Source organism: Emys orbicularis, chromosome 1, assembly GCF_028017835.1.
Source record: "Emys orbicularis isolate rEmyOrb1 chromosome 1, rEmyOrb1.hap1, whole genome shotgun sequence".
NCBI lineage: Eukaryota > Metazoa > Chordata > Testudines > Emydidae > Emys > Emys orbicularis.
In genome coordinates, this window is record NC_088683.1 from 17,654,642 (window position 1) to 17,670,624 (window position 15,983).

General features: G+C 43.8%; 1 protein-coding gene across 1 annotated transcript in view; it reads left to right on the forward strand.

The window, feature by feature from the left end:
• Window positions 1-15,983, forward strand: part of CAMK1D (calcium/calmodulin dependent protein kinase ID) — a 355,487-nt gene that overhangs the window by 275,305 nt on the left and 64,199 nt on the right. Inside the window, exon 4 of the mRNA XM_065416138.1 lies at window positions 10,125-10,263. Coding sequence (XP_065272210.1) covers window positions 10,125-10,263 — 139 coding nt within the window. The remainder of the gene's footprint in view (window positions 1-10,124; window positions 10,264-15,983) is intronic.

The following is a 15,983-nucleotide window of genomic DNA, read 5'->3' on the forward strand; positions in this document are numbered from 1 at the left end:
CCTTGTCCCAGTCTCTCCCCTGACCATTCCCTCAGACCCAGTTCCTCACCTCCAGTCAGGAGCTTCTTCTTTCTCCTCACGGCCTGGGTGCCAGCCGGGGGTACATCGAGAGCACAGGAGAGACAGTCTCCCTGTGGAATTGCAGGGAAAGTTCTACTCAGCCCGTGCCTCTGGGGTGGAGCGGACTTAGTTGCCGTTTGGGGATAGGGTGACTGGACGTCCTGATACTAGGAGCTTTGTCTTATATAGGCAACTATACTCCCCATCCCCCAAAAAAGTGCCCCAGTTTTTCACACTTGCTATCTGGTCAAAAAATCCCCAAAAACAACCTGAGGAAGACAGCCTGCTTGGCAAATTTCATCCTAAACTATTACAATTTGGCAAAGTTATAAGCACCTGAAAACAGCATCGTTTAATGGAAAGTGTCAGGCAACCTTAACCAGAGGCATCACTACCTGTGCCGCCTATAATACATATACTTATATCTGTATTTTTTAAAAACAGACCACAGTTAGTCTTGTGCTCTTCCTCTGATGGCCTACGAGCACATATTTGTGAAAGGGCGATATTTTAAAGTTCTGATTTAAAGCTACAATAGCAAGGAAAATTCTTGCCTCATTCAGTTTGAATATTTTATGATGTGCAGTGAATGAGGCATCTGGTGCAATTCTCTAAGGTGCATGTTGAATGACGTAGGGCTCTGCAGGATTTATAATATTTTTATAGTAACAAACATCCTTACCTGATTATTAACACCTTAGATTACTGGCACTAAGAGAATTTTAATTGCCTAATTATATTTGTAGGAGCTCAGGCTAGATGGTGATAATGGTCCTTTCAGGACCTGAAATCTATGAGTTTCATTATTTTGGCTGTTTGTTCTTTGTCTTTTTGCATTTCACTAAGTTGGAACAATGAGACTAGAGCAGCTAGTATGTCTTTCCTTTGGGATTATGTGCTAGTCATATTTCCTTTTGTTTCTCATGAACTTGCACAATGCAAAGGAAATTTAAATGCAAACAAAAAACCAAGTTTTCATTATTTTTTTTTAAATGAAAACATTTGTATTAATAATAGTTCTTGTAAACCCTTCCATTTCATAAAAGTAATATTTGGAGCCTGAACTTCCCGGTACTGCACCTTTAACTCTCTCAGACCATTCTTATCTCACCTGATTGTCCCAGCTCTGTACCTGTTGGGCTGAGTTAAGTGCTTTTGTTGGCTTATAAGAACCCTGCAGTAAGTTAATCATATTTAGAATGTGTGGGCCTGATCCTGCTTCCACTGAAATCAATGTGTGTTTTGCCATTGACTTCAGTTAGAACAGGACAGGGCTGTGTTTAACATTATCACGAAAATGAACACAAGCCCTCATACGCAGTCATAGATTTATGTTTGAGAGAGCTTACACTAGATGCTGTTTTCATCGCTGAGTTCTTTCATCGGTACTAGATCCTTTCGGCTTTTTATTATGACTATACTGCCTTTGTGCTGGGATTCCCAGTGATGTCAGCTTATCCCTGCCAACAAGTGTGCACTGGAGAATTCAGAACGGCAGTGTTCCTTACGAAGTGCGGGTTGCTTATGACTTGTCGTCTAACATGCTAAGTTGGTTGAGCAAAACACAATTCCAGTGCTTCACATTTTACCACATTTATCATTGTATTCTATAATGATTTCAGCGGAACATTAGAAGATTAAGAGGTTGCTGCCACGGCAAAGATGCCAATGCGAAAGACCAGAAGCAAAGATATTGAGTTGCCTCCATAATACATTTACCGCAATAAATTGTTACTAGAAAACCCCAAAGAAGTTAACTGTTGACAGTTAAATTCTAAGCAGTTCAACTGTTGACTGATGAATAGTAAAAAAGCCTTGATTTTGGCCGACCTTAATATTGGCCTATACTTAGGGTTCATACCTATTCCACATTTCTAGGATCATCCCAGTTTCAAGTGGGTGACCTGGCATCCCTCATCCCTGATGGGTGAATTCATAGATTCATAGATTCTAGGGCTGGAAGGGACCTCGAGAGGTCATTGAGTCCAGTCCCCTGCCCTCATGGCAGGACCAAATACTGTCTAGACCATCCCTGATAGACATTTATCTAACCTACTCTTAAATATCTCCAGAGATGGAGATTCCACAATCTTCCTAGGCAGTTTATTCCAGTGTTTAACCACCCTGACAGTTAGGAACTTTTTCCTAATGTCCAACCTAAACCTCCCTTGCTGCAGTTTAAGCCCATTGCTTCTTGTTCTATCCTTAGAGGCTAAGATGAACAAGTTTTCTCCCTCCTCCTTATGACACCCTTTTAGATACCTGAAAACTGCTATCATGTCCCCTCTCAGTCTTTTCTTTTCCAAACTAAACAAACCCAATTCTTTCAGCCTTCCTTCATGTTCTCTAGACCTTTAATCGTTCTTGTTGCTTGTTGAATGTTAAGTCCCAGTGAAGCACCATCACAGTTTTGATGTGATGCCACATTAAAACATTGAGTTTTGTTAGAGATACATCCTTCTATTGCACTGTGACTTGAAGATGTAGTCATGACATCAGGCAGACTTCCCAGTAGCAGTTCTTCATGAGGGATTGTCCTCCTGATACTATATAGCTTTATTGTTTTTTGTTTAAATCCACCATTGATGATGTCATCAATAATACTTTTGTAAAAAACAAACAAACAATTAAATTGTCAGCATTAAACATATAAATGTTTTGCCAAATGGCATAGGAGCATGTGTATTTACAGCTAATAGCAATAGGAAGTTGAATGGCTGTATTAAGGGGAGGATTTATCCCTTAAAAATGGGTATTGACAACAAGGGGAAAGAATCATCAAATAAATGATCATTTAAATGTAACTTAATGTCTATAAGTTCCAAATTCCAACATAGATATTATTTTATAAATATTAACATTGTAACTAGTGACATGCCCTCTGCAATGTAGCTACAGCAGATCTATCCCACTCTGGTGTGGACTGGTGGTTAGCCTTAAGAGAACTTGGAGATAGAGCTATGCAGTGCCATAAGTTGGTCCTGTTTTAAAAACGGAATAAGGTGGTCCAAGCTGCAAAGCTCAGGTGCAGATTTCAGGTCCCAGGTGCAAAGTTCACCGCCCAGCACACAGGGGTGTTTGGATCGTGGGTTTTGATAAGAGGGAATTAGGAGGCAGCTATGAAGTTGAATGAGATGTTTGGAGATGTGGTTTTATTTGGGACTTGTCTTTATCTGGTAATAAAAGTAAATTAGAGTTTTTAAAATGTCAAGTACTGCTGAAGGAAAGTGGGAATGAAAACAGAATGTGGCTGACTTTCTGTTGAAGCAATGGAACCCTCTGTAGTGTTCCTGAAGAAGCAATGAATCTGAGGTGACAGCAAAATGCTTTCATTTATCGATTACACTGCCAATGTAATGGATGAAACTGGACTCCGTGTCTGACCCTAAACTTGGTCTGAGGCCAGATGCTGACACACAAACGCCTATTGAGTAGTGCCGACACTACAAGTATTTCCATTGAAATCAATGGATCTTCTCATATAGTAAGTTACTATGCATCATAAATCCCAGCTGGGGAGGACCAAGAAGTTAAAAAATGGAAAACAATAGATGGTGACTGAGTTTGTAATTTTTCATTTTAAGAGATATCTCTGTGGTTTCTGATTCTTTCTCATGAGAGCTTCATGAAATTTTCATACCTGAACCCAAACCCAGGGGAGTTAAGGATTTTGTTGCAAACCACAAAGATAGATACTAGATCCAGATCCAAACTTCATATCTCACTGACGGGCTGTAACAAAGATACCTTTGGTGGGACCCAACTGAGAGATACCAATTCAGGACAAATTGCTTAAAGCAGGGCAGTTACAGCCCAAGGCTGGGGTTCCTTTGCACACCAAGGCAAACCAAACTAGCCAAACAGAGAAGACTTTGGTTTTACCCCACTGGCTATCCAGAAGTCATACAAGCAATTTCCTTAGACACTCCAGTTTCCCAGTATCCCCACCAGTGCCACTCGTTATGGGGACAAATGGTTATGAAAACCAATACCCCAGTAAAAAAAAAACGTTCTCCCGATCCCAAAGGACCAAGCCCAAGACCCAGGTCAATAGACAAATCAAATCTTACTCACAAATCACGCTGTTGCCAATCCCTTAGAATCTAAAATCTAAAGGTTTATTCATAAAAGGAAAAAGATATAGATGAGAGCTAGAATTGGTTAAATGGAATCAATTACATACAGTAATGGCAAAGTTCTTGGTTAAGGCTTGTAGCAGTGATGGAATAAGCTGCAGGTTCAAATCAAGTCTCTGGAGTACATCCACAGCTGGGCTGGGTCATTCAGTCCTTTGTTCAAAGCTTCAGTTTGTAGCAAAGTTCCTCCAGATGCAAGAAGTAGGATTGAAGACAAAATGGAGGAGATGCAGCAGCCTTTTATAGGATTTACACCTCTACCCCGATATAACGCTGTCCTCGGGAGCCAAAAAATCTTACTGCATTACAGGTGAAACCGCGTTATATCGAACTTGCTTTGATCCGCCGGAGTGCGCAGCCCCGCCCCCCCGGAGCCCTGCTTTACCGCGTTATATCCGAATTAATGTTATATCGGGTCGCATTATATCAGGGTAGAGGTGTATCTTGTGGGTGGAATCCCCTTGGTTCTCCTGTGCAAGATCACAGCAAGATGGAGTTTGGAGTCACATAGGCAAGTCACATATCCATGCATGACTCAGTTCTTTACAGGTCGACGCCATTGTTTACATGTTAGTTTGAATGTTCCCAGAAATTTCAGATGTGGATTGGCATCTCCCAAAATCCATTGTCAGTTAAGTGTTTCTTGATTGGACACTTACTGAGAATAATCCCTTCTCAAGAAGCTGACCAAATGCTTTACTGACTCACCAGAATGTAGAGTGCACTGAACTGTAACAGGGCCAGACACAAGCCCCTTTTTGTTGAATATGCATCAGACACCCCTAGGCACTTGTTGTGTTAATGTTACTCCAGATTCCCATAACACCTGAGTCATTACCAGGATTAAACTGCCTTCAAGTAATCACGCTTGGCTGTTCCTGTCCAGCCATTTTCCTTGCACAGAGACAAGATCAGAATCAGCGAAGGGAGAAAAATTGCCGCTGCTCCCAGTCCTTGTTGTGCCAACATTTGGTAAAGTACATCCAGTCAGATTAGACAGTGACAGCTGTGAGGCAGAGACAGTCTACTCTCAGTCACACAGATTGACACAGTGATGAGAAATGTCTCCTTCCATATCTGTCTGGCCAGGAAACTACATCCCCCTCCTCTAAGACAAGGATGTCGCTACACTGGTGTCAAGTATCAGGGGGTAGCCGTGTTAGTCTGTATCTACAAAAACAACAAGGAGTCTGGTGGCACCTTAAAGACTAACAGATTTATTTGGGCAAATAAATCTGTTAGTCTTTAAGGTGCCACCAGACTCCTTGTTGTTTTTGTCGCTACACTGTCATCCTTCAGCTACTGCTACTCTTGCTACTTGAGGCTGAATGTAACTGCCTCAGAAAGTGGGAAGTTTGTGCCACACCCACCGGCAGCTCATCCCGTAAGTGACAAAGACCAGTGCAAACACTGCAGGAGGGCTTCATGAACGCTTCATACGCCTAGGGCTCCCTGCTCACTTCAGAACAGAGTGCAAGGTCCTGGTCTCAATATAATGGGCTGAGTCTCAGCTACCGAAGAGTGTGCTCACCCTCCAAGACAGGGATGACTAGGGTTACCATATTTCAACACTGAAAAAAGAGGACACTCCACGGGGGCCCAGGCCCTGCCCCAACTCCGCCCCTTCCCCACCCCTGGCCCCACCCCAACCCCGCCCCCATTCCAACCCCTTCCCCAAAGTCCCTGCCCCAACTCTGCCCCCTCCTCTGAGCACCCCGCATTCCCCCTCCTCCCTCCCGCTCTGATCTTGGTTGGGGGTTGCTAAGTGCTTCCCTGCTCCCCCCTTGCCCTGCAGCGTCTGTGACCCCTGCTCCCCACTCGCCCTGCACCCCCTGCACCCCCCCGCCCCTGCAGCCTCTGCGCCCCCCTGCCCCTGCAGCCTCTATGCTCCTCCTCGCCCTGCAGCTTCTGCGCCCCCCGTCTGCACTGCTCCCCCGCTCACCCGGCAGCCTCTGCCTGGCGGGGGTTTCGGACGCTCAGCAGCGACCGGGGCGGCACGGATCCCTGCAGCCGCGGCACACGCCGCACTCCCCGCCCCACGCCGCAGCCTCCTTCCTGCCGCCGCCAAGCACGTTCCCTGCTGGAAACAGCTCCTGCGGCACCGGGGCCGCAGGAAGGGTGCCCCAGTGGCCGGGGGGTCCCCGCCCGCAAGGGAAGCCCGAGCCGCTGGCTGGGCCCGGCCTCCCCGCGGTCCTGCGGGCTCAGCTGGGGCGCGCGGTCTGCCCAGCCTGCGGGGGCAGCAGCGGCCCCTCCGCCACCTTCTGCGGCTGCGCCCCCCCACCCCCGCCAGAGCTCGCTACAGTGTAGCCAGGGCGGCTGGGCTGGGCTGCGCTGCGGACCCGGCGGGTCGTGCTGGGGCCGGGCGGACCCTGGCTTATGCCTCCCTATTTCCCCGGACATGTCCGGCTTTTTGAAAATTCCCCCCAGACGGGGATTTGAGGACCAAAAAGCCGGACATGTCCGGGGAAATCCGGATGTATGGTAACCCTAGGGATGACGCAGCTAGAGAGACCCAGGTTTAGACCATTAGGTGCTGTAGGGCAGAACATACTTGGGGGCAGAACCCGTGGCTATGAAGCTTCTTGCTTGAAGAGACAAGGCTTTGTCTATCCCAGGGCTTGTTGCACCAATATAGTTATGCCAATGTCGATGCACCATTGCAAACCCATAGTGTAGACACGCTGCACCAGGATACAAAGTGTCTTGTGCCAGTGCACATGACCTTGGACTTGCAACACAGGTAATCCATACAAGAGAGTAAAGGCTGCCATATGCCCCCTTTGGTCCCTGCATGATGCATACTTGGTGTCACAGTCATGTCCTGAATTAGTAAGAGGTAACCACCCAGGGAATATCTATCTTGTGTGTCTGCATTTCAGCTCTGTTTTGCAATGCGGCATTCAATAGGCTGAAAATATATTCCGTGTGTTGAAAGTAAATTATAAACAGACTGAGCCTGGGTACAGTAGATCAACTGAACTAAATTCAAGTTAGAAGAGCTTTTGATTAAGAGATAAAGGACTTGTGGAGTGTGTGTGTGTGGGAAATCTCAAGTAGTTCTGATTAAAAATAGTAGGGAGTTATTCTCTCTGGGAGTAAGGGAGGAGAGAGACCTTGCACATAAAAGCACATGCTGTAAATCAGTGTCTAGTAAAGCAGTATATCTCAGGAATAAAAACCAAGGAACTGTGTGGAGTGCACCACAAAGCACACAGAGATTTCATAGGAAAACATGCTGTATTCAATCACATTAATTATGGCATGGGACTAAATTTTCAGTGCAGTGAATCCAGAGGGTACAAGAGGGGTTGGGGAAAATATGAAAAGACAGGCAGTTAATAAAAGCCAGATTCAATAAAACTGTATCTGCCTTCTGCGGATGGAGAAATAGATTCTTTGCACAGCATTTAGGAGACTCTTCCATGGCAAGGAGAATGGAGTCTGGCTGGATTTTATATTGAATGTGGATCTAAAAGCCAAGGATTTGGGGCAGCATTCAGCACCTGCCTGTCCATTGTATCTATTCACTTTTCATTATATAGCTCCTATTGTAGCAACCAGATAATCTTTATGTAGGAGGATTCCTATAGGGTGAGCATTCAGACTTTATGCAAATGAAATGCCCAGGATGGAGAGTGGACAAAAATCACCGCAATCCAGGGTGTGGAGCTGCATCACATCTCCTTCTCCTCAGCTGCAGCAGCCGTAGGCTGTGGTACCTCCTTGCCACCTGGGCTAGATGTTATAGCCGCTAGAACTACATAATGGACCAGGAGCCCCTCACCCAACTTGCTGCCAACCTGCCCCTATACTGCCACCTTCTGCATCAGTCTGTTTCTGTGGCCAGCACAGAGCCCCCTTTTTGTGGAATAGGGAGTGCAGAGAGCCTCTGCATGACCATTGTGGATCCGGGCTTCCAGCCCTGCTCTCAGTGTGGAAGTACAAAGATTAAGTGACACAGAGGGGACTCACATGGGGCCTGATCCATAGCTTATCGGAGCCAGTGAGAGCCTTTCCATTTATTTCAGTGGGCTTTGGACCAGGCCCTGAGTGAATTTCACATCTGTTGAATAATTTCATCTTAGTTTCAATATTTCAGTGGCTCATTCAGTTTAGTTGCTTAGTAACTAATTGGTGGATTATTCAGTTTAAATGGCTGTTTTCTCCTAGATTTCATTTCAGTTTCCAAGTTGAACATGTTAATTTCCAGGGGCAGTATTCTCTTCTGTTTCAGCTCCTAACTTTCCTTAGGAAGTGATCTCATATCATTATTCAAACAGATTATTGCTTGGAGTGCCTGCAACTGAATTACCTAGTGTTTGTATAATGTAAAGCTCCCCCCACATGGGCATTTAATGACTCTATTGTTTTTCCTTTATTAGGTTTGTTTTTAAAGAACATTTCAGTCTGTTATTTATTATATGTTAAGTGGTACAGCTTGCAGAAAACATATCACATTAATTTTATTTTTTTTAATTTGTTTGCCTGCTAAAATAGAAATCTTTTATTTGTCCTGGTGGGGCAGTTAAAGTTTCTTGCTGACAGTTTTATGATTTCAATAGCTTAGTAAAGACCTTCCTCTTTTTTTCACAGAAAGTTCCATTAAAATGTTTAATGTGGCCCATTCTTTATGTAAGATGGGTGAAGGAGCATGTTATTTCTAGCAGAGCAGAAGAGAAGTGTAATGTAGTACAAGTATAATATCGGGATGGTTCCATTTTATTTTTCTCTTTGATTTATGGAACCCTTTCCCAGTCTGGGTTACCTGGTGGGGAACTGATCTCATAATCTTTGTTCTCTCGTTAATAACTGTGCTCTGCCAGTCAGTCTGAGGCCAGGCTCGCCCAACAGTCTTGTAACATAAGCGTGTGTCTAGGTTTTGATATATGAACAAGTAGGAATGGGTAAAATGGTGAAGTCTCTGGAAGAGGCTGCCCTTTTCTTCTCCCCAGTAGGAATCCCAAAGCAGTAAAATGAATGAATGTGCTGTAGGTATCAGACACAATTACTGTATAAATCTCACACAGACGGGGAAGGAGAATAGAACCCTGCCCTCCAGCTCCAAAAACTCAAGTCTTTACCACTAAAGCATGAGTCAAGCTGCTGACAGTAGTAAGCCCCTTATAATCGTCCTGGGCCAGCCACTAGACGGCGATGTCAGACTTTAACTTACACACACGAAGTGCATTACAGCTGGGCAGTATCAGAAATATTCCCTGTCCTTCCTCATCTGCTCATGGACCTTGCTGGCCTAGGAAAGTGTAATTACCCTGTGCTAGCTAGCCCTAGTGAGTCTGGCCCAATACTTTTTCTTTGGCCCTTGTCGAGACAGTATACTGGACTAGATGGGCCATTCTGTTATAGTAGGGTAGTCATGGTGTTTTTTGTTTTATAATTATTACCTTATTGTTTTCAATCAACCTTTTTGTCCCATTAGGGTGGATTCAGTGTTAAAAGCAAACTGACCAGCTTCTGTGCTATGGGAAGCCCCCCAAAATCCTAATATTTGAGGCTTTTTCTACTTTGTCTGAGCATCCCCATAGCACTAGACAATCACTTGCTTGAACTGAATCAGATTCTGTACTCTCATCTAGATTGGCCAGATAGCAACTGTGAAAAAACGGGACAGGGGGTGGGGGATAATAGGCGCCTATATAAGAAAAAGTCCCCCAAAACAGTACCGTCCCTATAAAAACGAGACATCTGGTCACCCTACTCTCATTGACCATCGTTTAGGGTATATGTACATTGCTGACACGTAGCCTGGCTTTAGTCTAGCTAGCTTGGTTGCCAGCGCTGTGGAACTGGGGCTGTATCGGCTTCCATATGGGCTGTACGAGTCGTCCCAGAACCTTGGGTAATTACTCATGCACCTTTAGAGAGTTATGAGCACATCTTCACACTTCCATATTCCATGATGTTTTTCAGAGTGTCTGGAGGCGAGCTTTTCGACCGCATAGTAGAGAAAGGATTTTACACCGAGAAGGATGCAAGCACTCTGATACGGCAGGTCCTAGATGCTGTCTACTACCTGCACAGAATGGGCATTGTGCATCGAGATCTCAAGGTAAGGCCACTTACTTACTTGTATCTCTAGATAGTATTAATGAGTGTGGGCCCAATTACCGCAAAACCTAACTCACACTGTTCACGACTACCGTGGGACTACCTGTTTGAGTAGAGATTCATCCTTTAAGTGAGGCTTTGTGTAATCCATACCCTCACTTATCTGAACAGCTGTCCTGTGTTTTATCTAGAATAGTGTTTCTTTATCTTGTCTCATGAAGGGCCTTTTCCTGCCACCTTCACCAACATTAGTGGTGAGTGGGATTACAGCAAATCTGTCCTGGGGGAAAATGACTTCCGTTACATTAAGAATGTGAGCTCTTCTGGGCAGACGCATGTGTTTTTACTGCTGAAAAGTGCCTTGCAAATTTACAGTGCTGTATTAAATACTACATACTACTTATAATGATGAGGGATTTGTGACGGAATCCCTGGGTTACAACCTGGAACTATGGGACTGCGGTGCCCCCTTAACTCTCCAGCCTGGGCTGTCTCTCACAATGCCTTGCTAGTGACCAGCAGCAAACCCCTCCAGGTGCTGTTATCACTCAGCACAACTGCATGTGGAGCTCCACACACAGCTAGATTGCATGAATGCTCCCTGAGCCACTCACGAATTACACAGAGAAAGGCACAAGCCCATTCCCCCCATCTCTCCAGCGGTGCATCCCAAAGCCGTACCATCTTTCCCTGGTCAGAAGCCTGACCAGTGTAGGTTTATTAGACAGTCTGCCCCTCTGTCAATGTGGAGAGGACATAAACAAGCCTTTGTAAATTAAGCTGAGATTGCTCAAGCACTTCAACCAAAATACACTGTTTTAGGTAAAATACAAAACATATTAACTACAGAAAGATAGATTTTAAGTGATTATAAGTGGTAGGCATAAAAGGTCAGAGATAGTTATCAAAGAAAATAAAAGGTAAACGCACATTTTAAATCTTAAACCTTATTACATTAGGTAGTATTTCAATCAAGCAGTTTTCTCACCCCACTGGATGTCTCCTCAATTGAAGTCTTTGTCTTTCCAGCATTCTTGATGCTTCCAGCATAGGTGGAGGATAAGAAAGGCCCAGGCATGATGCCACTGTCCTTATTTTATACCCTCAATCCACGTGACTGGAAAATATTAGCCCAGACTTGTCCTGGTTGGCCTTGCTGAGTCACATGTTAAGCAACCCCACTGGTGTGGTCTTGTGCAACTGCCACTGAATTGTAAATCCCTTGATTACAACTCCACTGCTGATTAATGGTCATTGAACATCCTCCTGGGAGTGGTTTGCCTCCTTTGTATGTCACTAGCAAACTTTCCACATATTTCAGTAACAACCATACAGCAAAATCCCATAACTTGATACACACAAATGATATACGTATTTGGACAGAATAACAGGTTTCAGCAGATCATGACCTTTCATATGATGTCTTACATGGCATGCTTTGTGTGCAATATATCATAATTATATGACAGGGTGAATATGGGGGTTCCAGGGTGCTGCTTTTAGATACAGAGTGTCACAGGATTAATTGTTTGGAAAATGTTTACCAATTCCCCCTTTACGGTCATTCCATTTGAGCCAATGTTTTTGTAAGTGCTTTCTGCACAAGTGATTCTTTTCTGAAGAACACGGGGTAATTGTATGATTTTGAGATTACTCTTTGTTCCTCGCTGTGCCCAGGTGTCATTATAGCAGAATCGCTCATCCCTTCTATTCAAATAATAGCATTATTTCTTCATACTTTTCTCCTTCCATTTTGAATGCTGCCATTGAGATGATAAGCAGATATTTCTTTGTAAAGATGTAATGGTGTCTGTAGCTAGATAAAATCAGTACATTTAAGCCTTGGGTACCCTGAACAATACAGTAGCAGAAGGCATATTTTTTAAATAAAAGACAATAACTGAATATATATACTCAGCATTGGGGTCACAAATTTATCACTTAGTGTAGGATAAAAGTGAAAGAGCAAACTAATGTAGCTTGTAACAAAACATAGACTTACAAGAGAGAAAGGATGGTCTTGTGGTTAAAGCACTGACTTGAACTAAACTGCAATTTAAGTTCAATTCCTGCCACTAGCTTAGTTTAGTTTCCCTGGGTCAATTGCTTAGTCTTTCCCAGCCTCAGTTCCCCATCTTTAATATGGGGATAAGAATTCCTTGTCTTCCAGGGTTATTGTGAGGCTAAGTTTAATTAACATTTGAAGAGCCTAGTAACTCTGGTGATGGGAGCTATCTAAATACTTGGATAGGCAGAGGTTAGAGATGGAAAATGCTTCTTCATTTTGAGGTAGGATTCACTTTTCCTCTTAGGATATAGGACCTGTACTCTTTTACAGAGGACAATGGATTTGTTGGCTATCAGAAGACTGAGGAAAAGTGCCAAGCCAAGCAATCCGTTGTCAATGACTTGATGGGACTTTATAACCATCTCCTGTCCTCAGCTGTTGATACTCTGGCCTCTTCCCCTAGTTTGTCCTCCCAGGTCACAAAAGGGGAATCCAACCTAAAGAGAAGCCGGGCAGCGTCACACTCTGGTGGTAACAGAGTCATGAATGAAGCTTTATGTTTTACATGGGTGGTTTCATTTTTTATTCCAGTCTTGCAAAAGCAACTTGCTGCTGCAAATCTTTGTTGAGCAGATGGTAAGGACTGTACTGTGCCTCCCATTGCTTTGTCTTAACTTTGCATAAACATGGCAATGCTGAGTGGTGGTGATGTTGGTTTTTCACATCTGATAAAAAGGGCCAGTTGGGGGGAAATGATCAAATAAAGACTTGTCCCAAAACACGTGGGTGTGGCTGACAGACCAGAGTCCGATTTTAAAAGTAACGCTCAGCATTGCTATTGCACAGGTTTTGTATGGGACAATGCACAAGAGTGGCTCTTCATGGCAGACAGAGTTGGCCCTGCTTTGGGTTAGCACCAGTACAGTCTTTACCTTCGTCTGTTCATTGGTTCTGCTTCTGGATTGTTACATATTGGTAAAGTTTTGGGGCTTGTCTACATATAAACAGCTACAGTGAATACGCCACCTATGCCAATGAGAGAGGTTCTCTCATTGTCTAGGTACTCCACCTCCCCAAGTGGCAGTAGCTGGGGGGGAATTCACCTGTTGCCCTAGCACTGTAAACAGGCCAGTCTGCCCCTTTAAGGGCCAGAGTACCAGGGAACAGCCAGCCCTGTTCTGGAGAGGAGCCCAGCAGGTAGTTGGTGAGAATCATCCAACCCAGCTGGACAGAATCTAGTGATTGGAGCTGGTGATTCCCAGCTACAGGATGTAAAGGTGGGCCCAACTCCATCAGGGAACCTGGGCCCAGCAGAGGGCTGGCAGTGCACTCTGTTGTGGCTGCCGCAGAAGGCTGCAAGTGGGCAAGCAGATCCTGTGGATTCCTAGGCTGGGGACGTTCCTGATGGAGGCCAGATGGTCCCACAATCAAGATTGGGATTGGGACTATTACTTTGCAACATCAATAATTAACTATTGCTATTATAATCATTATTTGTAGAGCACCACTTAACAGATGGGAAAGGCAGGTCTCTACCCCGAGAGATTCTGATCTAAATAACACAGCAAAGAATGACAATAAACGAAGGGTGGAGGACAGTGGTTAGAACAATGAAAGGTCCTGAGAGATTCTAATCAGTACAGACTCATCTTGTTAGCATCCTTTTTAATTAATCAGTTAATACGAAGGCTGTCAAGGGAATAAAAAAATTAATCGCGATTAATTGCACTGTTAAACAAGAATAGAATACCATTTATTTAAATATTTTTGGATGTTTTCTACATTTTCTAATATATTGATTTCAGTTAGAACACAGAATACAAAGTGTACAGTGCTCACTTTATATTTATTTTTGATTACAAGTATTTGCACTGTAAAAAACAAAAGAAATAGTATTTTTCAATTCACCTAATACAAGTACTGCAAGTAGTGCAAACTCTTTATCATGAAAGTTGAACTTACAAATGTAGAATTATGTACAAAAAATAACTGCATTCAAAAATAAAACAATGTAAAACTTTAGAACCTACAGGTCCACTCAGTCCTACTTCAGACAATTGCTCAGACAAACAAGTTTGGTTACAATTTGCAGGAGATAATGCTGCCCACGTCTTGTTTACAATGTCACCTGAAAGTGAGAACAGGCATCCTCATGGCTCTGTTGTAGCCGGTGTCGCAAGATATTTACATGCCAGATGTGCTAAAGATTCATATGTCTCTTTGTTCTTCAACCACCATTCCAGGGGCCATGCGTCCATGCTGATGATGGGTTCTGCTCAATAACTATCCAAAGCAGCTTTCTTTTTTGGTGGTTTGGATTCTGTAGTTTCCGCATCAGAGTGTTGCTCTTTTAAGTCTTCTGAGAGCATGCTCCACACCTCAGGCCTCTCAGATTTTGGAAGGCACTTCAGAGTCTTAAACTTTGGGTCAAGTGCTGTAGCTATCTTTAGAAATCTCACATTGGTAACTGTGACGGGTTGGATCACAGAAACCCCCTTGGGAGCTGCCACCCAATGTGCAAAGACTACCCCTGCTTCTGTTTTCCCTGCCAGCTTAGGACTCCAGCACCCCGTCTCGCTGAGTCCGACACTCCTGTCTGGCTCCAACACAGAACAAGGGTCCGAATCAGTTGTCCTAAAGCTGCAAGTTTATCCAAAACAGCTCACAGGAGTGTGCTTGTCTTTAGCACTCAGATGCCCAACTCCCAATGGGGTCTAAACCCAGATAAATCCGTTTTACCCTGCATAAAGCTTATGCAGGGCAAACTCATAAATTGTTCGCCCTCTATAACACTGATAGAGAGATATGCACAGTTGTTTGCTCCCCCAGGTATTAATACATACTCTGAGTAAATTACTAAATAAAAAGTGATTTTATTAAATACAGACAGTAGGATCTAAGTGGTTCAAAGTAGTAACAGACAGAACAAAGTAAGTCACAAGCAAAATAAAATAAAATGCGCAAATCTATGCCTAATCAAACTAAATACAGATAATCTCACCCTCAGAGATGCTTCAGTAAGTTTTTCTCAGACTGGACACCTTCCAGGCCTGGGCACAATTCTTTCCCCTGGTACAGCTCTTGTTCCAGCTTAGGTGTTATCTAGGGGATTCTCCATGATGGCTTCTCTCTCTCTCTCTTCTGTTCCACCCCTTTATATATCTTTTGCATAAGGCGGGAACCCTTTGTCCCTCTGGGTTTCCACCCCCTCCCCTCACTGGAAAAGCACCAGGTTAAAGATGGATTCCAGTTCAGGTGACATGATCACATGTCACTGCAAGACTTTATTACTCACTTGCCAGCACACACATATACAGGGAGACTCACAGGTAAACAGCCATCTGCAGACAATGGGAGTCATCAAGATTCCAAACCATCATTAATGGCCCACACTTTACATAATTACAATAGGCCCTCAGGGTTACATTTTATATTTCTAGTTTTAGATACAAGAGTGGTACATTTCTACAAATAGGATGATCACACTCAGTAGATTATGAGCTTTGTAATGATACCTTACAAGAGACCTTTTGCACAAAGCATATCCCATTTGCATTATAGTCACTTATTATCAAATTTTTTATAAAACTATCCCAGTTACATTATATTCACTTATTATCATGTTTTTATAAAACCATGTAGACTGCACAACGTCACACCCTCCTCCTGAACTTACTGCCAGAGACTTGGACACTGACCATGGCGGAGGCAGT